The sequence below is a fragment of the Oncorhynchus nerka genome, linkage group LG22, assembly GCF_034236695.1.
Source record: "Oncorhynchus nerka isolate Pitt River linkage group LG22, Oner_Uvic_2.0, whole genome shotgun sequence".
In the NCBI taxonomy this organism is placed as follows: domain Eukaryota; kingdom Metazoa; phylum Chordata; class Actinopteri; order Salmoniformes; family Salmonidae; genus Oncorhynchus; species Oncorhynchus nerka.
In genome coordinates this window covers 62,537,865-62,565,763 of record NC_088417.1, presented here as the reverse complement: position 1 = coordinate 62,565,763, position 27,899 = coordinate 62,537,865, and the positions used below count along the sequence as shown (strand labels likewise).

The following is a 27,899-nucleotide window of genomic DNA, read 5'->3' as shown; positions in this document are numbered from 1 at the left end:
TAAACAGTAGCCTAACCTGCAGATTTCAAAGGAAAGTGCATTAAGACCTACCTTTTCTTGTAAATTAAGTCCATCCGTCTGGTGAACCTCTGTGTGACAGTGTTGTAGAAGTTTCAGCAGAATGTTATTCTGCATGCACACAGCAGGCCCCACAGTCATGAGGGATTGGAGACGCATCCGCAAGGCCTCATTCGGTTTTATTTTCACACTGACACAAAAAGTCACACACAAACAGTAGCTGGTAGCACAGTTCTTCTCCCACACAGCACACAGGCAGCTCCATCCATTAGGGGATCATGCTCTCTGACGGGCTGAATCCTCCCGTGCGTGTGCGTTGCCATGCAGCCACACATGTAGAATGGTTGTAGTGTAGTGAGTTGCATCTATCTTGTAGAAGCCAAGGCTCTGGCCCGCATTAAGTGGCGGGAGAAGCTCCATTCCCAAACCGTCCACAAAGCAAAAGTAAATGTCCAAGAGGTGTAAAACCCAGCTAAAAGGTATTAATTGGTAATGATGTTTCAGACAAGTGGACAGCACAGGAGGTTGGTGGCACCTTAATTGGGGAGAACAGGCTTGTGTTCATGAGTGGAGCGGAATGGTATCAAATACATGGTTTCCAGGTGTTTGATGCCATTCTGTTTGCTCTGTTTCGGCCATTATTATGGCTGGAATGGCGCCGCCAGTGGTGGACAGTCCAGTTCTCTTCGCCTGCCCAACAGCTAGCAGTGAGGGAGATGGTGGTTGCCATGCCTGTCATGAATAAAGTCACATCTTGTATGCTTTATGCTGCCTTTGCCTCATCTTAACTTTCATTATAGTTGACTTCCACTCTTCGAACCCTCCAAAATGTACATTATTCCAACTTCGAAAATTGTTTGTACAGTATAGTAACGTTAGTGTCCTTTTGTCAGGTTGTTTTGCTAGCTAGCTTTGTTAATTTCAAGAGATCTGAGAGCCAAATTATATAGACACGCACAAATGTGCACAGCTTACTCCAGGCAATACCCACAAAACATGTTTAGGCAATACGCATGCGCAAAATATGAAAATCGGTTCAATACAACAAATAAAGCTACTTCAAGCTAGGCAAGGCAGCAATGCCAATATAGTGACCCTGTCCATTAACAGTGACTGGAGTCATGAAATGCTGCACTCTTAAGGATTTTAATGGCATTGAATGGATGGAAAGAAAGGCATGAATACCCTGGCACCTTTTCTGAGGTTGTGATGCACTTTTAGCAAATGTACAGTTGTGGCCAAAAGTTGAGAATGACACAAATATTAATTTTCACAGTCTGCTGCCTCAGTTTGTATGACGGCAATTTGCATATACTCCAGAATGTTATGACAGATGAGTGATCAGATGAATTGCAATTCATTGCAAAGTCCATATTTGCCATGCAAATTAACTGGATCCCCAAATAAACCTTTCCACTGCATTTCAGCCCTGCCACAAAAGGACCAGCTGACATCATGTCATCAGTGATTCTCTCGTGTGAGTGTTGACGACGGCAAGGCTGGAGATCACTCTGTCATGCTGATTGAGTTCGAATGACAGACTGGAAGCTTCAAAAGGAGGGTGGTGCTTGGAATCATTGTTCTTCCTCTGTCAACCATGGTTACCTGCAAAGAAACAAGTGCCGTCATCATTGCTTTGCACAAAAAGGGCTTCACAGGCAAGGATACTGCTGCCAGTAAGATTGCACCTAAATCAACCATTTATCGGATCATTAAGAACTTCAAGGAGAGCGGTTCAATTGTTGTGAAGAAGGCTTCAGGGCACCCAAGAAAGTCTAGCAAGCTCCAGGACCGTCTCCTAAAGTTGATTCAGCTGCAGGATCGGGGCACCACCAGTACAGAGCTTGCTCAAAAATGGCAGCAGGCAGGTGTGAGTGCATCTGCACGCACAGTGAGGCGAAGACTTTTGGAGGATGGCCTTGTGTCAAGAAGGGCAGCAAAGAAGCCAATTCTCTCCAGGAACAACATCAGGGACAGATTGATATTCTGCAAAAGGTACAGGGATTGGACTGCTGAAGACTGGGGTAAAATCATTTTCTCTGATGAATCCCCTTTCCGATTATTTGGGGCATCCGGAAAAAAGCTTATCTGGAAAAGACGAGGTGAGCGCTACCATCAGTCCTGTGTCATGACAACAGTAAAGCATCCTGAGACCATTCATGTGTGGGGTTGCTTCTCAGCCAAGGGAGTGTGCTCACTCACAATTTGCCTAAGAACACAGCCGTGAATAAAGAATGGTACCAACACATAGAGCACCTTGCCATAAGGCAAAAGTGATAACTAAGTGGCTCGGGGAACAAAACATCAATATTTTGTGTCCATGGCCAGGAAACTCCCCAGACCTTAATCCCATTGAGAACTTGTGGTCAATCCTCAAGAGGCGGATGGACAAACAAAAGCCCACAAATTCTGACAAACTCCAAGCATTGATTATGCAAGAATGGGCTGCCAGCAGTCAAGATGTGGCCCAGAAGTTCTTTGACAGCATGCCAGGGCAGATTGCAGAGGTCTTGAAAAAGATGGGTCAACACTGCAAATATTGACTCTTTGCATCAACTTCATGCAATTGTCAATAAAAGCCTTTGACACTTATGAAATGCTGGTAATTATACTTCAGTATTCCATAGTAACATTTGACAAAAATATCTAAAGACACTGAAGCAGCAAACTTTGTGGAAATTAATATTTGTGTCATTCTCAAAACTTTTGGCCACGAGTGTATATACTGAGCATCAAAGCCACCAGAATCATTGAGAAAACATACACACACCTGGAAACACTCAGTCACATGCATGCACTGTCTCTAGGCTTTTCATCTCAATCAGATCCTGCTTAAAACATAGACATGGAATGTGCCACATCCTTCACAACACAGGGCAGTCTCCTGGATGCGAGGAGGCCAGGGGTGTAGAACGTTCTGCCAACGTCCCAGATGGTGTGAATGACTGGCAGGAAATAGGTGTGACCAGTTGGATAGAGGTGTAAACATCCCTGCCATGCTCCCTCCCTCTGTTTATTAGCATTGGATGAATGCAAGAGCTGGTCTCTGAATTGGTGCCAAATGAGCACCCAGCAATGACCTTTGAATAGCACTCTTTTTGCACACACACACAAGATGATAGGAAGCAGTGAAAACACGCTAATACTTGATCCATTTCAGGGACTGTCTTGTAGTGTTGCATTATCTGATGTGCATTAGGGAACGTATACCATAGTTACCTTACAAGGTGCAAAAACAATGGAGTAAACACTGAATAATTTAAACCGTTCACTCTTCAGGGGAAATGAACTTTTGAATTGTAAGACATTCCTGACTATCACCAGGTTTATTATACATTGTATTGTACTTGTCCTGGCTATACCTATAGGGACATTATGCCCAGATTTTTCCCTCCAGCATCTGTGATGGCAATTGATTCCAAAGTGTGCTACCATACTAACCTCAGTCTAGCCATACACAGCCATTTGTATGCCGACTGACAGAGAGAAAGCCTCCTACTCAGGCGGCCCCAGGGCTCACAACCTTTTTTAAAAATAAAAAAAACGACATTTCAGTCATTTAGCAGATGCTCTTATCCAGAGGAGCAATTAGGGTTAAGTGCCTTGCTCAAAGGCACATCAGATATTTCACCTAGTCGGCTCGGAGATTCGAACCAGCGACCTTTCAGTTACTGGCCCACACAACACTCCCACACAGCTATATCTCTGTTGCACTAATTGACATATTGGCACTGATTTCATGCTTACGCTGGAATTTTGTGCTTACGCTTACAATGATTTAAAAGGTTGTTTTGGTCATGGTACTGAGTGGCTAAGAAAGAAGATGACAAACATTGAGCTCTTGACCATATCACGTGATGCATCTGCTATGATGTGTTCCATAGGTAGCTTCCTTTGGGTGGTTTTAAAACTACCTGTTAAGTGGTTGAATTATTTATATGCCAGTTAAGGTCATTATGACTAAATAGGAAACCAAGTTAGATATCAATGAAAATGTCAAAATGAACAGAGATGTTACTGTGGGTAAAAATAGCTACCCTTTTGCTCTCTGCCAACTTAGTCGAGATTTAGAGTAGACTAGTCAAGGGGAACCAGCTGTCATCCGTTTGTGGCCCGACCTTAACTGTATTCACTATTTTTGTTATGGTCTTTTAGCAAAAACTATAGCAAGATAGTGAGAGGCCTCTATCGGGTCACAGAGTAATTTAGGAAAGATTGTTAAAGGTTCAAAATATTGATGACAATAACAGATGTTACATTTATTACAGCATTTGTTACAACCACTAAACGATGGTAACATTTTGAATGACTGTTAAAACAACCAATACAAGCTTGTCAATTATATTAATAATGGCATAAGTAATGACAAATGATTGTCAACAAAAACATGTCAGAACCGAAACAATTTCATAACGGATTCCTCTTTGCAACTTCTACTTCCATCGTCCGCATGCACCAAAAGCAATGTTTGGATTCGGTGGTGCAGAATACGACACTGCCAACTTTGTGTAATCTAAAACCAGCGCATGTAGTGCCACCGCGTATATTTGACATCAATCCTACTCGCATCATATACTATACATGTAGGTTATACACTAAGCACAGTCGGTCAGAATCGTATTATCGTTTAATTGTTATCAAATAGTTATAATCTAGTCTCAGGCCCCATTATAAACTTTCGGACAAGATGCAGTCAGTTTTAAAATGTACCGTTACAGTTGCGCAATAACAATAAGCATTGACTTTACCTTTGGATAGAGAAAATTCAATCGTCGCCTCTAGTGCTTTGCCGATCACATCTTTATGTGGCAAATCCTTCTCATTCAGTTTAGAGGGTTAAGGTTTGCTTCTACGAGTTGACTTCAATGCTCAATAAGTAACGAAGGAGGTCCATCTGATACTGAGCGCACCGCTTGAGTTGATGTTATTGCGCAAAGACAGTACCCGTCTGAGGCAGACTGACAGTCAAGGGAACCAATCAATGTAACATTACAGCATAGCAACATTGTGCCGATTGGCTACAGATGGTAATGGCTGACCAATCGTTGCGCGGAGAAAAGTAGGTGCCTACTGTCCATTTCGCATACGTGTGGGGGTCCGCAATAGCAGAGTTCATAAACAGAAACGCATTGCACACTTTGTGTCTCAGTAAGCCTACCAATTACATTTACCAGACAACACGGACAAATTGCAAGATTGTTTTTTTATGTCATGATGGATAAATAGGCTACATACATGACGGGTAGACTGCTCAACAGCAAACATTGTACCTGCAGAACAATATATTTATTTAAGCATTGTAATACAAGTTGGAGGCATGCATGATCATGCCACCCATAATACACACCAGGCCTGAAGGACAAACGGATATTAAAAAAGATACACATGCCAAGCATTTTAAATTACAGGATTATTAATCTTTCTGCAAGGTAAATAAAAATAAATTTGTTAGGGGCCCATGTAGAGAACTTTCTCATGACGCCACACTCAATAACTTGGTTAATAGCGACATCTAGTGCTGTGCATTCATCTAAGAATTCTGTGGCTAGGCTTCACATAAACGTTGCATGCCATTTAATTTATTGATGACTAACTGTAATGTGTGATATCACCCTTATATGGTGGTCTGAACAATGATCCTAGCACAATAACAGTGAATAAAGCCAACAAACAAGGATCAATAAAATGTCATTTATTCTCTCCTTAAAGGCCCAGTGCAGTCACAAACGTGATTTTCCAGTGTTTTATATAGATGGCCCTTTAAGTGTAAGAGCTGAAAATACAGCCTGACAACCCTGTTAAAAAGATACCATGAATAACATAAGATCAGAGAACAAGATCTTAATTTGAAATATATCCAAGTGGAGATGCAGTTCTATGCAGATCAACACCTTTTTCCTTTTGAGATTGTCATTCATAATTAACTAACCCAGCACAATTCCATTTAACTCAAAATAGTATTTTAGGGGGATGAAACAACACTACGCAAGAGAACACGGTCCAACTGACTCAAAGTCATTTTTAAACTAACCTTGCAAATAAGTGCGAGAGTCACATTGCGGTGCTATGGTGTGAGTAGAGATTACTGTGGAGGAAGAGGGCTGGCACGCAGGATGCCTCTGAGGACCTTGTAGCTGGCCAGGGGCTGGTTCTCTTTAGGTGGGTAGCATGGGCCACGGTCTGTGACATAGGAATAGGGGAAACGTAGGACCCACAGGCCATCGGAGGGCAGCACCAGCTCTGTCCGCTCGGGGTGGAACACTGGACATGGAGGGGGGCCGGGTTGGACCTAAGAACAAAAAGAAGAGGGGCAGCGTTTTACAGTTAACATTAATCAAGCATTATCTCTCATTAATCAACAAAGGGACTATTTGCCAACACAAAATGCATCTCTACACATCATATTGCTACACTAAGAACTCACAATGAGTTCAGTTGAAATTGTAATGACAGTTTAGCATAACAGCTTGTCTATCAAGATAGGTAAGTCAATTCCTCTCAAATATTCCTGGTGACAAACACCCGTTGATAGGGAAATATATGTCAGGGAAATGTATGCCAGGTAAGTGTACCTGTGGGTTGAGTGTTATCTCCAAGGGGGCGTCAGGGACCACAATGTAGAGGCGCGCCAGCTGGGCGTAGTGGGTCTTTAGGCCACGCCCCTGGGCTGGAGAGGGAATGTACAGGGGCATGTCTGTGTTCAGGGCCCTGGTGGCTGGCTCTTTGGCCCCTCCAGGCCCCAGCACTTTCACCACTTTATCAGGTCCTGAGCTGAGGAAACGCCGGCCCCTACTGTCCTCATACTCAAAGCCCACAAAGGCCCGGGCCACGTCATCCCGCCTGCGTCCCCGACCAAGGCCCCCTGCACTCCCTCGCTTCCCCGCCACGGTTTTGTTGGGGGCCGGCCAGGAGGAGGGTCCCCCATCCAAGGGCTCAGTTAAGCCCACCTCCTCTTCAGAGCGGGAGCGAATCACCACGTCCCAGGGAAGGAGGAAGGAGGAGCCAGGCAGGAAGCCTGGCTGCTCCAGGCCAGTGTGGGGGTTGTAGGTCTTAGCAGGGCCAAGCTTGACCAGCGACCAGCTGGAGAACTTAGGCAGCAGACCTTTGGAGCAGCCTGAGTGGAGCATGCCTGGAAGGTACTCCACAGTGGAGGCCTGGCGATCCACCAGGCTGGGCCTCTTCTCCTGGCCCTCACCGCCCCCTCCATCTCCATAAGGCCCTAGGCTGTCAGTGGAATGGCCCAGGCTGAGGGCCAGGCTGAGGCTGGTGCTCTCTCCGGGGGTGTGGGACACTGGGTGGGACGCTGGGATGCTCTCCTTTAGCCTCTCCCCCTCTGATGGCCCTGACCCAGGCTCTGACGGTGGGACTGGGACTGGGGCAGCCACCTCAGTGGGTCTGGGTTCTTCTTCACAGGCCGGGGCTGGGTCTGGGGTGCTTGGCTGGAAAACAGGAAAGTCGATCCTCTCCAGCTTCCCGCAGCATTTCTCCTCAAACATCTACAAGGCAACAGAGTGAGACAAAGTGTAAACAAGACTGGAGTACAATTGAATAGATTTTAAAAGAGATCATGGGGTTATACTGGTGTCCTCTGTAGAGATCGGTTAAAGCGGATACTAACTTGGTAGAAGTCGTAGTTGGCAGCTTGGATGTCAAAGGGGTCCTCACGAGGGGCTTGCTTCCGGCCACAGTTACAGGAGCTAGTGGAACGCCCCCTGCTGTTGTGGTTGAGGATGGGCGGGTTGCGGTCCATCTCTGGCTTCTCATCTGCAGATGACAATGGCCTTTTATCAATTGATTTGCTCACCTCATGCATCCTCTCACAACCCAAAATAAATGTGTAACGTCATCAAAACAAATTAAGTTGTGCAAGATATTATATAGGCAACAATAAGTAGCATATTGTTTTTTATATATATATATATATATATATATATATATATATTTTTTTTTTTTTTTTTTATGTGTGCATGTTTTTCTCCTCTGACAAAACAAACGCTGATTCAAAGGGGGTGTGGCAGATTTGAAAACTCTTACACGGTAAGATACATGACTATCCCCGATGAAAGGTGGATATCGAGGAGAGGCGGACACTTCCGTTTGCCTACTAACAAATTGACACACTCCTCGACCACTTATCAGTTTTCGTGTCACATCGGACAGCCTTTTGCCCAAACGAGAAAACCCCATAGAAGACAGTTTGCCATAATAAACACCACAATTCAACATTGATATTCTGAGGTACACTGACCGCCAACTCTGTTGATACCTGTTATGATACATTTCATTTGTGTAATAAATAATACATATTTTAGAAATTATAGTAACAGTAGTATGTTCTGTACAGTGATTGAGGCTTTACCTGGCTGAGGCAGCAGGTGAAACTTATGCACACAGTGTTGGTCTGTCAGACTGCGCTCTTCACATAACTGATGCCCATTACTCCAGAACTTGTAGCAGTCCTCATGCAACTGCAAGGCATAGCGCTGAAAAGCTACACCGCGTGCATGCTGGCTGTAGACCCGAAGTGCTTGTGTCAGTTGGTTTTTATGCACAGTGGTGGTATAGTTATGGGGAAGGTTAGACTGGTAGGCACTATGTGCCAGTGGCAGGGCTTTCTGGCAGCGGTTCTCAGAGAACTTGGCATCTGCGTCCAGGAAACCTTCCAAAAACTTAAGCTGACTCTGCACTTTGACAGCCAGCTCTGCAGTTTCCTCCTCTGTGTTGGCTATCATGACCTGATGCAGCCTGTAGGCCACTTGTGCCCATTTGGAGTAGGTTGGCAGCTCAAAATGAGAAGGCTGCGGATTGCGACCAACGCTGTCATCAAAGCCTTTCTTGGTCAACACCAGTTCGACATGCTGCCAAAGGAACTCCTTCAGATTACAGTCTACTAGTTGCCCCCCTGAGAGGCTGCTGCTTTCTACATTGAAGGATGGTTGTCTTGCAGAGTGACGCATTTGTTGGTAGCGCCTGGGTCCAGACACAGAGGTGCTGGTGTCATTTTCCCTCAGGGCACAGTTGGAGCGCAGCTGCCCTAGCACGGCTGCCACTGGGTCCTCCTCTGGCCCAGGCACCACGTAAACAAACGCTTGGTTAGCAGGGACAGTGAATAAGCAATTACTGCTCTGGTTGGTGAGGACCCGACTTTTCCGGAAAATGCGATATATCTGGTCTTCCAATGCATGCTGGAGGCGTCTCCTTGGCGAGTGTTTCTTGGGCTTATCAGCATTTCCCCCAGAAGGGTCTGAACCATTTCCACCATAGCTTCGCAGGGCTCCATTCATCTGGAATACGAATAGCAGGCGAGGAGGACAGGGCCGGCAGTTCACCTTCCATTCTTTGGATATGGTGGAATCCTTGATTGCAGCACGTAGTAGTGGCAGAACTTTCTGGCGAAGTGCATCCAGAGCACGGAACAATCGGTCATAGGTGACATCAAAACAGCATGTAGGATGGACCAGTAGCAGGACATGGCACAACGAGAATAGGTAAAGCAATGCTAAGCAATGCTGTTTATCCGCTCCTTTCCAGAATTCGTGCGCCTCCGAGTGCCCGACGCCCGTACTCAAAGACTCACACGCCCACAAAAGCTGTCGGTTGTCACAAACTGAAGTAAGCACCAGATACAATACGCGGTTTTCTTGGCTGTAGTACGCCTGAATCAAGCTTCCACTGTTGTGATTGTCTGTCTCGTCCAGTCCAAATAGTGGATAGATGTGCTTGTCCGCGAGCGTGTTGATTAGAAACCCTTTCGGTGATCCGGGTAGCATTGCAGTCTTACCGAATATACCAAGTACACAGAGACCTTCATCTTTGTATAATGGATCCTCTATTACTTCTGATTCTAGAAGCGCTCCCACACTCACGGGCAACGCCATTTTTTCCGCTCATATCATGGGGAAGATAAACAGCTGCGCACAAGGCCACTTTCCGTGAACACAAGTAAAATGTTCCGTATAGAAACCTTATACTTCTGTGGTAGAAACCAGATACATTTTCTGTGTGACTTTTTACCCTTCCAGCAACCAAAACCGGTACATTTTTTGTTGTTGTTAATTTATTTGGTGTTTCCTAAACATGTCTAGGAAATCACAAATGAAATTATATTCTTATAAACACAATATTGGTTCAAATACTTTAAAAAACAATGTGCTCAATGTGAAAAATAAATAAATCAAAAGATAATGCAAGAAGCTTTTTGGAAAAAGTAACAAATAACGTGAAATAGCTCAAACATAGGGTCCCCAGTCAATGTGCAATTTCCAAACATAGACCCACAGATACATTTACAACGGTTAAAATCGACTTCCTCATAGAAAATATTAAACTGAAACCACATTCAAACCAAGTGATGCTTCTCACTCATTCCAAGTAACAGATTGTTTCAACTACGTGTTCAGATTATCTCAACTACTGCCTTTTAAATCTCAGTATCGCTCACTTAACACCCTCCTTGGTTTCACTGTTCCAAGAAGCATGCAGGCCGTGTTGGGATTGACCAAACCTGTTTGATACAGTGGGGTGGTCAAGGCTTTTACAGAAACCTGTCTGATACAGTGGGGTGGTCAAGGCTTTTACAGAAACCTGTTTGATACAGTGGGATGGTCAAGGCTTTTACAGAAACATGTTTGATACAGTGGGATGGTCAAGGCTTTTACAGAAACCTGTTTGATACAGTGGGATGGTCAAGGCTTTTACAGAAACCTGTTTGATACAGTGGGGTGGTCAAGGCTTTTACAGAAACTGCTTGCCTTTAGAACTTTTATGTCCTTTTTAAAATTGTGGTCCAAGACAAGTGTTTCCTCTTTTCATCCTCAATCTACCTAGCACTTAGTAACTCATTCAGCAATGGAAAAAGTATGAAATAACCCATTCAGCAGTGGAAACCAGAAAGTGCTAGAGAATGTGCATTGTGCCAATAGTTACATCTATAGCTTGCGTTCCGTCCTCATTACAACACTGGAACTTTTCATCGTGGCAACTGCCTTTCCGTTACATTTGAACTAGTCTCGGTCGACATCTGTGTATACATCAACAAATGTCTCAGTTTTGATCAGAGCTTTCGTTGAGATTCTTTGCCTTTGGAGACAGTCCTCGTGGTAAGGCACTCTGAGGGGATAAAGAACAATATAAGTGGTGACAAAGGGGACACACCTTTAAACCACACATGCATAAGACACACAGGCTCTGTAAAGAGTGATCTACCTGGAACTTGCGTCGCAGGGCCTGAGTCATGATGGGGGCGAGGCCAGTGCCCGTCTCCATATTCTCCTTATCAAACAGAGGAGTGCCACCAGGACTCCTAAAGAGTAGAGAGAAACACTTATAGTCAGACTCAGCTCTCACTTGATGACAGTCCTTTGACTTCCTGTTCAGGTAACACAAGAATCCCAGAATAAAGCACTTAAGTGTTGAAATGCATAACCTATTGATTTGAATCCTTTTCAGCTGTGTACGCAGATTCATAGGGCTTTTGGTAGGTGTTCTAGAGTGGGAAATAACATTTGATAATCTCCACAATAAGACTAAATAAATCCAATCAAGAAAACAAATGTTTCAAAAACTGTTCTTCAATCCTGGTGTGCAGGCTTTTGTTCCAGGCCTGATAAACCTTATTAAATTATCATAACTGGCCTGGGGGAAAAAGCCTGGACAACATGTGGTGGGTCCCCAGGACCATGATGGAGAGCAAATGGCAGCCAATTAAGAAATATGGGATTGGTTTACCTGCCAAAGCTAAGGCGTTTGAGAAGTTTAGGGGGCAGTTGGCAGTGGGATTGTTTCAGACGGACATTCTGCAGATCTGCCACAGTGACCAGAGGGGCATGCATCTTCTCTAGAGTTCTCTAAAATAAAAGACAGGAAATGCAAGAAAGAGTCAGGCACATTACTGCATGCTATGTGGGAGTGTCCTGTGGAGCTTCCATTTTGTACAGGTGGAAGCAGAAATTACTTTTGAGTATGCTAAGGTATATGCATTGCTTACCTTTGATTTCACACTGCTGACAATAACCTTTCTCAGTTTAACAGCCTGTAAATCCCTGAGGGTCACGGCCACCAGTATGTCCTGCTTCTCCTTAGTGACAGAGGTCAGATCATAGGAGAGAATACATTTTACATTTGAGTAATTTAGGAGACACTCTTATACAGAATGACTTACGGTAATGAGTGCATACAGTACATTTTCGTACTCGTCCACAGTGTGGAATTGAACCCACAACCCTGGCGATGCAAGCACCATGCTCTACCAACTGAACCACACGGGACAGAAATCTATGACCACCAAATAAAAAAAATTATGAAAGATGAGTTATTCAATTCTTACCTGTTGAGTATTGGAAGCCACTCTTTTTTTTAGGGATGTAGGGTTGCAGGAAAGTGTTGGATGTAGGAGGAAGAGGTGGTGGTGGTGGTGTGAGAGCAGGGAGAGGGTCCACACTGGAGCCACAGCCTAATGGAAGAAGGGTAGGAGGAAACATTGGACAGACTGAACTACCAGCAACAGTCCCATGGCAGTGGCATCCAGTCTTACCACCCTGCTGAAACAAGATAGGCTTTGGTGATGTAGTACTGCATGTGGCTTTTTGTCACATGATCATACCATGAGGTATGTTCAGATGAGTGGTGGTTGGTGTCTCACCTGAAGAGCAGAATGCAAGGCACCCATCTCCCTCTGCATCTCAGCCATTTGATTCTGGAGGGTCTCTATTTGTTTGGCATACCCCCACCAGAATATTTGTTTTCCAAAATCCAGCAAATGACTGCAATAGATACATGAAAGTAGAAATTGGGTCAGTGTAACTGACATAGAGGCACATGTTTGGGAATTAAATCTAACATAACATTTTCCCTCAACCAAAACAGCCCTGTTAGAAACATAGCCTTGCTGTAGAAACTTACCTGGCTCAGGTTGTTCCTCCAGATTTGGAATATCCTGCCAAATGCCAGCAGCAGCATTCTGACACCCAGTAAAGGAACCCATTTCTTCACATTCTTTACAGGGGGGTCTTCTAGTTGCGCTGGACTGGTTTGGGTGATTGGGTCACAATTTCCAAGTCTAAAGAAAATACACACAGAATGATAAGGGTTATGAGTTGATAGGATTGTCCACCCTCTTGTGCATGATCATTCAGCCAGCCATAGATTAATGTTGACTTTGTAGATAACCAGTGTTTCCCCTAGGATTTTTTTCCAGCAGTGGTGGGGTAGTGGGGTGCATTGCTACTAGTGTTAGCACAATGACATGCTAGCTGTTCCCACAGACTTCCAGTCATTGAGTTAACAACTATCTATTTAAAAGCATGTGTTTGCAGGAATACATTATATATATATACAGTACCAGTCAAACGTTTGGACACACCTACTCATGAAGGTTTTATTTTTTACTATTTTCTACATTGTACAAATATAGTGAAGACATCAAAACTATGAAATAACACATATGGTGTCATGTAGTAACCCCCCAAAAAGTGTTAAACAAATTCTTTGAAGTAGTCACTCTTTTCCTTGATGACAGCTTTGCATACTCTTAGCATTCTCTCAACCAGCATCATGAGGCAGTTCCTTGGAATGCATTTCAATTAACATGTGTGCCTTGTTAAAAGTTAAACACGAGTAATGGACATTAGACAGGTGGAAATCTGTCTTTTCGTCTGTTGACTCCAAATTTGAGATTTTTGGTTCCAACCGCTGTGTCTTTGTGAGACGCAGAGTAGATGAACGGATGATCTCTGCATGTGTGGTTCCCACCGTGAAGCATAGAGGTGGTGTGATGGTGCTCTGCTGGTGACACGGTCTGTGATTTATTTAGAATTCAAGGCACGCAACCAGCATAGCTACCACAGAATTCTGCAGCAATACGCCATCCCATCTGGTTTGCGCTTAGTGTCATTATCATTTGTTTTTCAACAGGACAATGACCCAACACACTTCCAGGCTGTGTAAGGGCTATTTGACCAAGAAGGAGAGTGATGACCTGGCTTCCACAATCACCAGACCTCAACTCAATTGAGATTGTTTGGGATGAGTTGGACCGCAGAGTGAAGGAAAAGCAGCCAACAAGTGCTCAGCATATGCGGGAACTCCTTCAAGACTGTTGGAAAAGCATTCCAGGTGAAGCTGGTTGAGAGAACACCAAGAGTGTACAAAGCTGTCATCACGGCAAAGGGTGGCTACTTTACACATTTTCTATATGATTGAGGTCAGGGCTTTGTGGTGGCTACTCCAATACCTTGACTTTGTTGTCCTTAAGCCATTTTGAAACACAACTCTGGAAGTATGTTTGGGGTCACTGTCCGTTTGGAAGACCCATTTGCGACCAAGCTTTAACTTCCTGACTGATGTCTTGAGATGTTGCTTCAATATATCCACATAATTTCCCTACCTCATGATGCCATTTATTTTGTGAAGTGCACCAGTCCCTCCTGCAGCAAAGCACCACCACAACATGATGCTGCCACCCCCGTGATTCACGGTTGGGATGGTGTTCTTCGGCTTGCAAGCCTCCCCCTTTTCCCTCCAAAACATAACGATAGTCATCATGGCCAAACAGTTCTATTTTTGTTTCATCAGACCAGACATTTCTCAAAAAAGTACGATCTTTGTACCCATGTGCAGTTGCAAACCGTAGTCTGGCTTTTTTATGGTGGTTTTGGAGCAGTGGCTTCTTCCTTGCTGAGCGGCCTTTCAGGTTATGTCGATATAGGACTTATTTTACTGCACCAAAGTACGTTCATCTCTAGGAGACAGAATGTGTCTCCTTCCTGAGCGGTATGATGGCTGCGTGGTCCCATGGTGTTTATACTTGCGTACTATTGTTTGTACAGATGAACGTTGTAACTTGGAAATTGCTCCCAAGGATGAACCAGACTTCTGGAGGTATACAAAAAAAAAAAAAAACTTATTTTTCTGAGGTCTTGGCTGATTTCTTTTGATTTTCCCATGATGTCAAGCAAGGAGGCACCGAGTTTGAAGGTAGGCCTTGAAATACATCCACAGGATCACCTCAAATTGACTCAAATTATGTCAATTAGCCTATCAGTAGCCTCTAAAGCTATGACAATTTTCTGGAATTTTCCAAGCGGTTTAAAGGCACAGTCAATTTAGTGTATGTAAACTTGTGACCCACTGGAATTGTAATACAGTGAATTATAAGTTAAATAATCTGTCTGTAAACAATTGTTGGAAAAATAACCTGTGTCATGCATAAAGTACATGTCCTAACCAACTTGCCAAAACTATAGTTTGTTAACAAGAAATTTGTGGAGTGGTTGAAAAACGAGTTTTAAATGACTCCAACCTAAGTGTATGTCAACTTCCGACTTAAAGCTCTTTTGTGGGGGAAAAAAACTAATTCTGATTGGCTGGGCCTGGCTCCCAAGTGGGTGGGCCTATGCCCTCCCAGGTCTACCCTTGGCTGTGCCCCTGCCCAGTCATGTGAAATCCATAGATTAGGGCCTAATGAATTAATTTAAATTGACAGATTTCCTTATTTGAACTGTAACTCGGTAAAATCGTTAATTGTTGCATTTATATTTTTGTTCAGTATATTTTACACACCAAACTTAAATTCACACACACTTGTAATGTTGTGGGTGCAACACACACACTTTTAATGTTTTGGCTGCCATGGTATTTGGGCAAGATCTAATTTTACAAGCTATGTTTTCTTTAGGCAGCCTATAACCTAGGTCCAATAATTGAGTATCTTAATTGTAACCACAACTCGCTAACCTAACAACTACAAACATACTTGCCTAGTTATATAAAAGAGTAAAAAACATTATCTATATATATATATATATATATATATATAGATAATGTTTTTTAAATATTTTTAAACAGGCTAGCCGATTAAACTCAACTCCACGATTGGCGACTAGTGTGGACAGACAATAGCTCCGACGTCACATCCAATTCCGTTTTTATTAAAAACTACATGGTTCAGCACCCAAAGAATAGCCCGCAATTACACACAACATTGTTGATTTTATGTGACGTCGGCGCTCCAGTGCGCCCACACTAGTCACAGCTCAACTCCATCATACATCGTGGAGTTTAGTCGGTTACAAGCAGGCTGGACTAACTGCTTTTTTTATACCTACATCTACAAAACTGTTTTAAAGAATCAATATAAACTGTCAACACATTCTGCTTCATCAGCCAAACGAATGCCTAGCTATACAAATTAGTTTTGCTGCCAGCAGAGCTTTTGCAACACATAATGCTAGCTAGCTAACGTTATTCGTGGCGGTAGTTTAATCCAGATGTCTCATATTTTTTGGCTATTCACGCAAATGAACGTTAATGACATTTATATCTGACGTTACATACCCATTGATCCAGCCATAAAACCGTATTCAAACTAGAGAATACAAAATATATGTGTACAATCTTTGCTCATAAAAACAAGCAAAGATTTTCAAAATATAGTAATAAATTCGCTTCAACAAATCAGGAAACGTATTACAAACAGCTGGATGAAGACGTACGTGGATAGGCTACTGAATACGGATTGCGTTAGTAAATTCCCTCTGACAATCTGCTCCGATTTCTGAGCGCTCTCGTCTGAGTGTGCGAGAGCGCAGAATATAATAACTGATGAATTTACGAACGCTCAACACCCGTTGAATACGGCCGGTTTCAGTAAACGTCGGCAAAAGGGGTAATTAAATTGTTGCCAACAGCATGGTTACAGCCACCAATGCTCTGGATAACATGAAAACACTCTAACTAGCTCTGCTAGGGCGAGTAAAATGGTCGTAGTGCGATTTTTCTGAAATTGTAAAGATAGGCAGAGTGAATTTACGAACGCACCCGAACACATCCCAACAACATAGATAGAATGTCCAATCACAGATTAGTACTGTACAGCCAACCGCAATGCCCGTTATTGTGTTACCGAGCAACAAAACATAAACAAACATTTCCTTCATATTACGTGTGTTTTGCTCAGATATGTTTCAGAAATGTTGTAGCTAAGCGCCTTTGGATCGTTACCTTGAGTGGAAAAATTCATTTAGTCATTTTCATTTTAACCAGGTAATATTTTGCCCTAACCCTAACTACCTGCAGGTTTTTACTAGCAACATCAGTGAATTAGTTAGTCAAGCATGTGTTGTTAGCAGAAACCATACGATATCTTATTAAATTACTAGATGGGCTATGTCATAAACCTTCAAAGTTCCAGAATGGGGTACAAATGGGAGTCATATTGCGATGGTCAGGGAAAATCCAAAGTAGTCTAATTGGAATGATTGGCAGTAGATACATAATCCTGATTATACTTATACAGGAAAATAAAAGTAAGGCATGTGATGCATCATAAATTGTCAATCTAAAATATTGTCATATAACTATAAATACAGTTTATAGGGGTTTTATACCAATTTTATTATAAATAGCATCTAAAATATATGTAAACATACCATAAATGTCTACATTTTTGTTTTCTTAGAAATCTGTGAGTTTATTGTCATGGGTTGTATGTTTAGTCACAATATTGTTTCGAACATTCATTTTGAAAAAATATGTATTGGAAAGCTGTGAGTGCTTTTATATGATACAATATCAATACTTGTTGCATATACAACTTGTATCTAAATCCTATAGTCAACTGATTACAGCCAGTGAATGGCTGTGTGGCTGCATTGTTTGATTGGAATGTTGGCATATTGGTAGTTAATCTGAAAAATGTATTGAATCATTAATCCCTCTAAAACTGTCTGGCTAGCTAGCTAACAAACATACAGTGCAGATATTTTACACAATATCTTATCACAGCACTAGTTGACCAACTCCCTGACCAAAATGGACGACCTTCACCCTGTCATAAAATTGTTCATGGCCATTCTAGTATTCTAGTTCCTAATTCATATATGGCAGAGACAAACATTAGGCTCAGTATTTTTTTGTGCTAACTAGGGTTCTCTACGATTTCTGATGTTCGTTTGCAAACTCGACTAACTAGCTGCAGAAATATGTTGATGTTCGGCGAAAACAAATCTGTGTATTCTTCACAAATTAGTATTTGAAGCATGAGGTGAACGAGCTAATGTTAGCTAACTAGCTAGTAACTATGTAGTGACGTGGAAATTTCCTCTATTTACCAAATCATGAGCGCAAACCACAACACAAGTCAGAGTTAGTTATCAAAGTCCATCTTTAATTATATGAGCTCTATCACAACCCTGTGACTCTCAGATCAATTCAGTGTCTATCAATGAATTCTCTGAGAGCCCCCTCTACATTGCAACTGAGATCCTTTAATAGCAAAGAACACACATAGTCAGACAGCATAGACATAATCAATCATTCAGCTTTGTCTCCTTACTCAAACCCAGAACCATAAACCAATCCTCCATATCAACAGGCATGTATATCAAATTGTCATTTAGATACAACCAATTCTAAATACAACCAATCCTGGACAAGATCACGGAGAGGAGAGTGAGGCTATAGGTTAAGATAAGAGGGAGCATAGAATGATTCCAGACACTGCCATCCTCCTCTCCCCGATGGGAAAAGTAGGGAGTGACTGGCACACAGACACAGTGGAGCAAAAGATATGTTTACACATGATGACACCTTGACCTCTCCCCTCTCTGCGGCCCATGCAACTTAGTCTTGACATAGAACAGATAACTGCAAACCCTGCCACAGTATTATACAAAAATAACATTCTGATGAGAAGTAATTTACAAACATATGATGAATATAAAACATCTTACCTATGTTACCACCTAATTCTGATATTTCCCCAACAGTAGTCCAATGCAGGGTTTTCAAAACACTGACTTTTTATTTTCAGGTTGTCAGGTTTCCTACAATGGCTGGAACAACCTTTTGTGAGGCGTCTGAGCTTTACAACATTCTCAACCAGTACACTCGGCTGTCCAGACTGGCAGAGTTCAACTTCCTCTGTTTGATTGGTAAGAGCTAGGTAGGGGCAAACAGTCATATCAGTTCAACACAATTAAAACAAATCTATTGTGTTGATAAACGTTACTTATTTCTAAGATTCAGTCCAATATAATACACTCAAAGTTGCCTGGTGGACAAATGGTTATGCTGTGTCCTCAGATGCCCGTGCTAAAGGACAGTACAATGCCAGCCATATCATTACTGCCAGAAATGCAAAATGGGTATGCGTGTCAAATCAGTTATTAACACATTACAACACTAGCTTATCCCACCTTAGGATGACAATACTGTGCTTCAATTATTTTGCCATTTTGAAATACACGTTGCAATGTTCGGCAGTGTAATAAGTAAGATGTCATTGTTTTACTCTACAGGACTCTAAAGGCAAACTCATTATGCCTGTAGGCGTGGAGGTGGAGAGTATGAGGTATATTGTGGTTTATGACAGCAGCACCAGTTCTTTACAAGGTTCAGGTGAGCTGAACATCACCAGCCTGGTCACTGACAATTTTTTAATTAACCTTTATTTAACTAGGAAAGTCAGTTAAAAACAAATTCTTATTTATAATGAAAGCCTACCCTGGCCAAACCCTAACCCGGACAACTGTTTTTGATTGAATTGTCAATGATTGAATGAACCAGTCAATAATATTCGATCCATGATATCCCATTAGGGCGATTTAATTTTAAAAAATGTATTTAACTAGGCAAGTCAGTTAAAAACAAATTCTTATTTACAATGACGGCCTACCCTGGCCAAATCCTAACGACACTGGGCCAATTGTGCGCTGCCCTATGGAACTCCCAATCAAGGCCAGTTGTGATACAGCCTGGAATCAAACCAGGGTCTGTAGTGATGTCTCTAGCACTGAGATGCAGTGCCTTAGACCGCTGCTCCACTCGGGAGCCTGAGTGGGGTAAGAATGGTTTGTAGTTATTCTGTGTATGTGTGTTTGTAGCTGAGGCTATTGAGTGCGCTGAGGCCCTGACAAAATCAAGCCACTATCCTGTCCAGATTCTGAAAGGAGGCTATCAGAGGTTCTCAGCCTTTTATCCTTTCTTCAGGACACAGAAAATCCTTTACACCATAAAGGTAACGCCTCCATTGCGTCAAACCTTTGCTAAATATTGTGAGAGCCTGTTGAGAAAAATAAAACATACTCAGGTGATAAGAGTATTTCAATTTGTAAGTCGCTCTGGATAAGAGCGTCTGCTAAATGACTTAAATGTAAATGTAAATGTCAATGTGCTGATTTACATAGATTGTGCTGCTGTCTGTTTCATTATTGTGACTTTGTAGGAATTGGAGAGCTTGAGGCCTTATCCAGTGGAGCTCTTGCCAGGTCAACTCTACATGGGCAATTACAAGCAGGCCATCAATCCCCATGTCCTAAAAGATCTGAAACTGAGCGCCCTTGTCAATGTCTCCGAAGACAGTTGTCACATGTGCGTGAGGACTCATATTTACATGTCAAAGTAGCAGGTACTATGGATGATTGTTCATAAAAAGATATTATGTTTGAATACAACTTTTTTCTTTTTGAAATTAGGTTTGAAAAAGGAAACCACACCATCCTTCACATCAATGTGTCAGATTCAGTGGAGGCTGATCTGTACTCCAGTTTTGAGAGGATTTGTGTTTTTATTGGTGAGCTGAATGTGTTTTTTCCCACTTTTTTTTAGCTGCTACTTGTTATTACTTGTTGTTACTATTTGTTTATTAATATTATGTTTATTATCGTGTTGCAAATGTTTCCCTTTTAGCCTCTCGTCTCAACACTGGATCTGCAGTTTTGATCTTTTCAAGTCATGGAATAAGCCGCTGTAGTGCTGCGGCCATGGCTTTTCTTTTGCACCACTTGAAATATACACTGGGGGCAAGTTATGTTTATGTACTTTACGGTCTTTTTTGGAATATGTAATAGAAATAGAAGAAGTTCAGGCTGTTCCAGTTCCTGTTTTTGGAATCTGAAAAAATGTTTGGCTTCGTAATGAAAATACTGCGTGTTTACTGTATAAGATTTTGTTGCTGAATTTGGTGAGCTGCTAATTCTTCTGTTATTCCTCCCACTTCATTATGATATCGATGGCACTTTTTTTCACTGAAGGAGGTCTGGGAGCATGTCCTGCAATGTAAAACGAACATGAGGCCAAACCGAGGGTTTGTACAACAGCTGTCCGACTGGGAGCTGCACACACTGGGTAGAAGAATCACTGATATTGCAGAGCCCCGCTATTGAGATGATGGATAATAGTTCATTTCAATGAGTCTAGAAGAGCCCTGTAATTCACTGGGACTATAACTACCCAATGCAAATTTAAAAAATACATGGATATTTTTGTCATGAAGTTGTCTACCTTCTTTATATGGGCCTTCTTGGGTGGTTGATAACATTTGTATGCACTGAGCACCAACTTCTTCTGACAAATATTTGAAGTATGCTCATACACACACACACACACACTTATGTAGTACTAAGAACCAGCATGCAAGCATCGCTTGTCAGGCCATTGCTGGTGAGGCTTACTGATCACAATTTCATTGTCAGATATTCACTTACCGTATGCATTGTAATACCATACTTTCTGAAGATTCAGGGATCATCTAAAAACACATACACATTGATACATTTGCCCTGCTGATTTTCTGGAATGATAGGTCCTGAGAATTTTATTGGAATGATGAATGATAGAAGGACAATGTTTCTTCTTGCAAGTGTCAAATTTTCAGGATTATGCAATCAATGTAATGAAAAGAACGGGACACACCATGATCTTGCTCTAAAAATACATACACTATATATATACAAAAGTATGTGGACACCCTTCAAATGAGTGGATTCTGCTATTTCAGCCACACCTGTTGCTGACAGGTGTATAAAATTGAGCACACAGCCATGCAATCTCCATAAACAAACATTGGCAGGAGAATGGCCTTACTGAAAAGCTCAGTGACTTTCGAAGTGGCACATTCATAGGATGCCACCTTTCCAACAAATCAGCGGTCCCATTCTGTGAGCTTGTGTGGCCTACCACTTTGCGGCTGAGCCGATGTTGCCCCTATAAGTTTTCACTTCGCCATAACAGCACTTACAGTTGACTGGGGGAGGTCTATCAGGGCAGGGAAAAAAATAGCTAACACTTACTTACAAGGATTTCGAAATCATTGCTAAGAATGATGAAAATGACTGTATTGGCGCTAGCTAGGTACCAAGCTAAAGCTAGCTACCCCAGAAGTTGCGGTAGAACAAATGATGCTTTATTACCAATGCGGTATTGTAAACACGTAGTTCATGGCCGGTGTTTGCTTGTTTGCAGACTGTTTTGTACAGCTTTGACAGTGCTACTGTATCTTTTTTTGACACGCAAAGGCCCAAACGGCATTCCATAGTATGTATGTCGTGAAGCTAATAGCAGTGACGCTATTACTGTAACTCCAGTAGGGCAACATCTGAAAAATAGCGCTCTTGGTAGTGTATCCCACTGCTCGACCAGTCAGCGAAAGCCAACATCACCCACGACAGAGAACAGTTTTTAATTTTAATTTTACCTTTATTTAACCAGGCAAGTCAGTTAAGAACACATTTTTATTTTCAATGACGGCCTGGGAACAGTGGGTTAACTGCCTGTTCAGGGGCAGAACGACAGATTTGTACCTTGTCAGCTCGGGGGTTTGAACTCGCAACCTTCCGGTTACTAGTCCAACGCTCTAACCACTAGGCTACGCTGCCGCCACAGAGAACAGTTGATTGTCAGGGGCAATGAATTCCATTATCTTGGCTTGGAAGTTGCCTTTGAGTTGTCTTGCTGAAATGTTCTTACCCTTTCAAATGACTGCTCCAATTGTTGACAGCTTGATCCACACAGCATACATTGTGGGCTAGGTTAAGAATGCTGTGTTGCACGTGTAGTGCAAAGTTTTACGTGGCGTCATTACGTCATGTAACTACAGTTGAAGTCGGAAGTTTACATACACCTTAGCCAAATACATTTAAACTCAGTTTTTCACAATTCCTGACATTTAATCCTAGTAAAAAGTTTACATACACTTAATTAGTATTTGGTAGCATTGCCTTTAAATCGTTTAACTTGGGTCAAACGTTTTGGGTAGCCTTCCACAAGCTTCCCACAAAATGTTGGGTGAATTTTGGCCCATTCCTCCTGACAGAGCTGGCGTAACTGAGTCAGGTTTGTAGTCCTCCTTGCTCGCACACGCTTTTTCAGTTCTGCCCACAAGTTTTCTATAGGATTGAGGTCAGGGCTTTGTGATGGCCACTCCAATATCTTGACTTTGTTGTCCTTAAGCCATTTTGCCACAACTTTGGAAGTATGCTTGGGGTCATTGTCCATTTGGAAGACCCATTTACAACCAAGCATTAACTTCCTGACTGATGTCTTGAGATGTTGCTTCAATATATCCACATAATTTTCCTTCCTCAAGAGCCATCTATTTTGTGAAGTGCTGCAGCAAAGCACCCCCACAAAAGCACCCCCACAACATGATGCTGCCACCACCGTGATTCGCGATTGGGATGGTGTTGTTCTGCTTGCAAACATCCCCTTTTTCCTCCAAACATAATGATCTTTATGGCCAAACAGTTTATTTTTGTTTCATCAGACCAGAGGACATTCTCCAAAAAGTACGATATTTGTCCCCATGTGCAGTTGCAAACAGTAGTCTGGCTTTTTTATGGCGGTTTTTGAGCAGTGGCTTCTTTCTTGCTGAGTGGCCTTTCAGGTTATGTCGATGTATGACTCGTTTCACTGTGGATATAGATACATTTGTATGTTCATTTTTCAAATGTTTACCTTTATTTAACTAGGCAAGTCAGTTAAGAACAGATTCTTATTTTCAATGACGGCCTAGGAACAGTGGGTTAACTGCCTGTTTAGGGGCAGAACGACAGATTTGTACCTTGCGACCTTCCGGTTACTATTCCAACGCTCTAACCACTAGGCTACCCTGCCGCCCCAACCACTAGGCTACCCAGTCGCTCATCTCTAGGAGACAGAACGTGTCTCCTTCCTGAGCGGTATGATGGCTGCGTGGTCCCATGATGTTTAGTTGCGTACTATTGCTTGTACAAACGAACGTGGTACCTTCAGGCATTTGGAAATAGCTCCCTAGGATGAACCAGACTTGTGGTCCACAATTTCTTTCTGAGGTCTTGGCTGATTTCTTTTGATTTTCCCATGATGTCAAGCAAGAGACACTGAGTTTGAAGGTAGGCCTTGAAATTCCTCCACATGTACACCTCCAACGGACAAAAAAAATGGTTAATTAGCCTTTCAGAAGCTTCTAAAGCCATGACACAATTTTCTGGAATTTTCCAAGTTGTTTAAAGGCACAGTCAACTTAGTGTATGTAAACTTCTGACCCACTGGAATTGTGATACAGTGAATTATAAGCTAAATCTGTAAACAATTGGTGGAAAAAGTAGATGTTCTAACCGACTTGCCAAAACTATAGTTTGTTAACAAGAAATTGTGGAGTGGTTGAAAAACAAGTTAATGACTCCAACCTAAGTGTATGTAAACTTCTACTGTATGTTATATAGGTGTGCATGGAAGTGTCACGATCGTCGTAAAGGGGAGACCAAAGCGCAGCGTGATTAGAATACATTATTTTATTGAAGGAAGAACACAAACAGTTAAACAAAGACAACAAAACGAACATCACGCTATGACCAACGAGTGCAGACACAGGCAACTTCACATAGACAATAACCCATGAAACAAAACAGACTACCTAAATATGGTTCCCAATCAGAGGCAACGACAAACACCTGTCCCTGATTGAGAACCATATCAGGCCAAAACACATAGAAACAGACAAACTAGACATGCAACATAGAATGCCCACTCATATCACACCCTGACCAAACAAAACATAGAAACAAACAACGCAAATAATGGTCAGAGTGTGACAGGAAGACTTCGGCCCATACCGATGCTGACATTTTTAGCTAATATCGGCTGATCCCGATATGTTCACCGATTATATCGTGCATCCCTAGTTTTAAATATACTTAAGAGTCAAAGTAAATGTAATTGCTAAAATATACTTAAGTATCAAATGTAAAAGTATAAATAATTTCAAATTCCTTATATTAAGCAAACCAAACGGCATCATTTTAATTCTTCTTTTTTTCCCCGGATAGCCAGGGGCACGCTCCAACGCTCAGATATAATTTACAAACTAAACATGTGCTTGAGTCCACCAGATCAAGGGCAGTAGGGATGACCAGGGATGTTCTCTTGATAAGTGTGTGAATTAGAGCATTTTCCTGTCCTTGTCACACCCTGATCTGTTTCACCTGTCTTTGTGATTGTCTCCACCCCCCTCCAGGTGTCGCCATCTTCCCAATTATCCCCTGTGTATTTATACCGGTGTTATCTGTTTGTCTGTTGACAGTTTGTCTTAATGAGGCTATCATTATTCAAAACAAATGACACTATTCAACTTTTTAATAGAAATGTAAATTAAAATGGGATTGACCTGAAACCTGGGGAGAAGTAGAATAGTGTCACTATTAATACACTACCATTCTATTGTGTTTTCTGTGCAAAATAGGTTTTGTCCAGTTTCTCCAGTACTATTACCAGAGTGGCTGTCTGTACAGACGTCGAGCCCTGGGAGAGAGTCATAACATGGATTTGACAGTTGGTGAGAGAGAAGTCGCACATCGTTGTGTGTCATCATGACTACTCACTGATCACGTGTTTAAGAGGAACATGACCAAAATGGCAAAAAACGCATCCTCCTCCATCACTCCTCATTGACCTGATATCAGGGGCGTCATCAACACATAGATTGCAGCTGTATACATAGTACATATTTACTGGTATAGTATAGTACATGTTTATTATATATGTATTACATATATTTATTTATGTAAACAAACATTCCTCCACCTCAGAGGGTTTCCTGTCGTGGATGTGGCGTGTCCTGACCTTCCTTCTACCCTTCCTGTTCTTTTGTTCTCAGCCAGAAGAGGACTGGCCACCCCACATATGCTTTCTCTAATTCTCTCTTTCTTTCTCTTTCTCGGAGGACCTGAGCCCTAGGACCATGCCCCAGGACTACCTGACATGATGACTCCTTGCTGTCCCCAGTCCACCTGACCGTGCTGCTGCTCCAGTTTCAACTGTTCTGCCTTATTATTATACGACCATGCTGGTCATTTATGAACATTTGAACATCTTGGCCATGTTCTGTTATAATCTCCACCCGGCACAGCCAGAAGAGGACTGGCCACCCCACATAGCTTGGTTCCTCTCTAGGTTTCTTCCTAGGTTTTGGCCTTTTCTAGGGAGTTTTTCCTAGCCACTGTGCTTCTACACCTGCATTGCTTGCTGTTTGGGGTTTTAGGCTGGGTTTCTGTACAGCACTTTGAGATATCAGCTGATGTACGAAGGGCTATATAAATAAATTTGATTTGATTTGGTCATGTGAGTATCGGGCACATCGACCCCGCCCTGTGCAACTGGGTACTGGACTTCCTGACGAGCCGCCCCCAGGTGGTGAGGGTAGGCAACAACATCTCCACCCCGCTGATCCTCAACACTGGGGCCCCACAAGGGTGCGTTCTGAGCCCTCTCCTGTACTCCCTGTTCACCCACGACTGCGTGGCCACGCACGCCTCCAACTCAATCATCAAGTTTGCGGACGACACAACAGTGGTAGGCTTGATTACCAACAATGACGAGACGGCCTACAGGGAGGAGGTGAGGGCCCTCGGAGTGTGGTGTCAGGAAAATAACCTCACACTCAACGTCAACAAAACTAAGGAGATGATTGTGGACTTCAGGAAACAGCAGAGGGAACACCCCCCTATCCACATCGATGGAACAGTAGTGGAGAGGGTAGCAAGTTTTAAGTTCCTCGGCATACACATCACAGACAAACTGAATTGGTCCACCCACACAGACAGCATTGTGAAGAAGGCGCAGCAGCGCCTCTTCAACCTCAGGAGGCTGAAGAAATTCGGCTTGTCACCAAAAGCACTCACAAACTTCTACAGATGCACAATCGAGAGCATCCTGGCGGGCTGTATCACCGCCTGGTACGGCAACTGCTCCGCCCACAACCGTAAGGCTCTCCAGAGGGTAGTGAGGTCTGCACAACGCATCACCGGGGGCAAACTACCTGCCCTCCAGGACACCTACACCACCCGATGTTACAGGAAGGCCATAAAGATTATCAAGGACAACAACCACCTGAGCCACTGCCTATTCACCCCGCTATCATCCAGAAGGTGAGGTCAGTACAGGTGCATCAAAGCTGGGACCGAGAGACTGAAAAACAGCTTCTATCTCAAGGCCATCAGACTGTTAAACAGCTACTACTAACATTGAGTGGCTGCTGCCAACACACTGACTCAACTCCAGCCACTTTAATAATGGGAATTGATTGATGGGAAATTATGTAAAATATATCACTAGCCACTTTAAACAATGCTACCTAATATAATGTTTACATACCCTACATTATTCATCTCATATGTATACGTATATACTGTACTCTATATCATCTACTGCATCTTCATGTAATACACGTATCACTAGCCACTTGAACTATGCCACTTTGTTTACATACTCATCTCATATGTATATACTGTACTCGATACCATCTAATGTATCTTGCCTATGCCGCTCTGTACCATCACTCATTCATATATCTTTATTATACATCTTCTTTATCCCCTTACACTTGTGTGTATAAGACAGTAGTTTTGGAATTGTTAGTTAGATTACTTGTTGGTTATTACTGCATTGTCGGAACTAGAAGCACAAGCATTTCGCTACACTCGCATTAACATCTGCTAACCATGTGTATGTGACAAATAAAATTTGATTTGATATGTTGACAGCATTACTTTCTTCTTCTTGATTTATACTATTTTGTGGATGGATATTGTTCTTCATGATGATTTGATATGGCGGCTGATATCAAAATG

General features: G+C 42.5%; 4 protein-coding genes across 6 annotated transcripts in view; 1 reads left to right on the top strand and 3 right to left on the bottom strand.

Moving 5' to 3' along the window:
• LOC115105450 (protein yippee-like 1) overlaps positions 1-5,600 on the bottom strand; it is a 35,007-nt gene extending 29,407 nt beyond the window's left edge. The window contains exons 1-2 of the mRNA XM_065007300.1: positions 4,767-5,600; positions 52-1,623 (exon numbers count right to left, since the gene is read on the bottom strand). The gene's annotated coding sequence lies outside the window, so the exon portion shown is untranslated. The remainder of the gene's footprint in view (positions 1-51; positions 1,624-4,766) is intronic.
• A 95-nt stretch (positions 5,601-5,695) lies between these two features.
• LOC115105448 (nonsense-mediated mRNA decay factor SMG8-like) lies at positions 5,696-9,940 on the bottom strand. Its single transcript, XM_029627519.2, has 4 exons — positions 8,378-9,940; positions 7,637-7,782; positions 6,591-7,514; positions 5,696-6,307 (listed from the first exon to the last, which is right to left on the bottom strand). The coding sequence occupies exons 1-4, from the start codon at positions 9,894-9,896 to the stop codon at positions 6,101-6,103; spliced, it is 2,796 nt and encodes a 931-aa protein (XP_029483379.1). The 5' UTR covers positions 9,897-9,940; the 3' UTR covers positions 5,696-6,100.
• A 125-nt stretch (positions 9,941-10,065) lies between these two features.
• LOC115105449 (proline-rich protein 11-like) lies at positions 10,066-16,808 on the bottom strand. Of its 3 annotated transcripts, XM_029627521.2 has the most exons (9): positions 16,351-16,807; positions 12,919-13,075; positions 12,659-12,779; positions 12,344-12,469; positions 12,005-12,094; positions 11,746-11,864; positions 11,444-11,503; positions 11,224-11,320; positions 10,066-11,127 (listed from the first exon to the last, which is right to left on the bottom strand). In XM_029627521.2, exons 3-9 carry the CDS (start codon positions 12,704-12,706, stop codon positions 11,062-11,064), a joined length of 606 nt encoding a protein of 201 aa, XP_029483381.1. In that variant the 5' UTR covers positions 12,707-12,779; positions 12,919-13,075; positions 16,351-16,807; the 3' UTR covers positions 10,066-11,061. The 3 variants fall into 3 exon arrangements, with proteins under 3 accessions (XP_029483381.1, XP_029483380.1, XP_029483383.1); XM_029627520.2 differs by having other exon boundaries at positions 11,224-11,503; positions 16,351-16,808; XM_029627523.2 differs by lacking the exon at positions 11,444-11,503 and having other exon boundaries at positions 16,351-16,805.
• Positions 16,809-16,962: 154 nt separating this feature from the next.
• On the top strand, positions 16,963-21,288 carry styxl1 (serine/threonine/tyrosine interacting-like 1). Its single transcript, XM_029626006.1, has 9 exons — positions 16,963-17,058; positions 18,827-18,947; positions 19,099-19,160; positions 19,314-19,413; positions 19,899-20,032; positions 20,240-20,385; positions 20,490-20,587; positions 20,704-20,816; positions 21,048-21,288. Exons 2-9 carry the CDS (start codon positions 18,845-18,847, stop codon positions 21,177-21,179), a joined length of 888 nt encoding a protein of 295 aa, XP_029481866.1. The 5' UTR covers positions 16,963-17,058; positions 18,827-18,844; the 3' UTR covers positions 21,180-21,288.
• Positions 21,289-27,899: the final 6,611 nt, after the last annotated feature.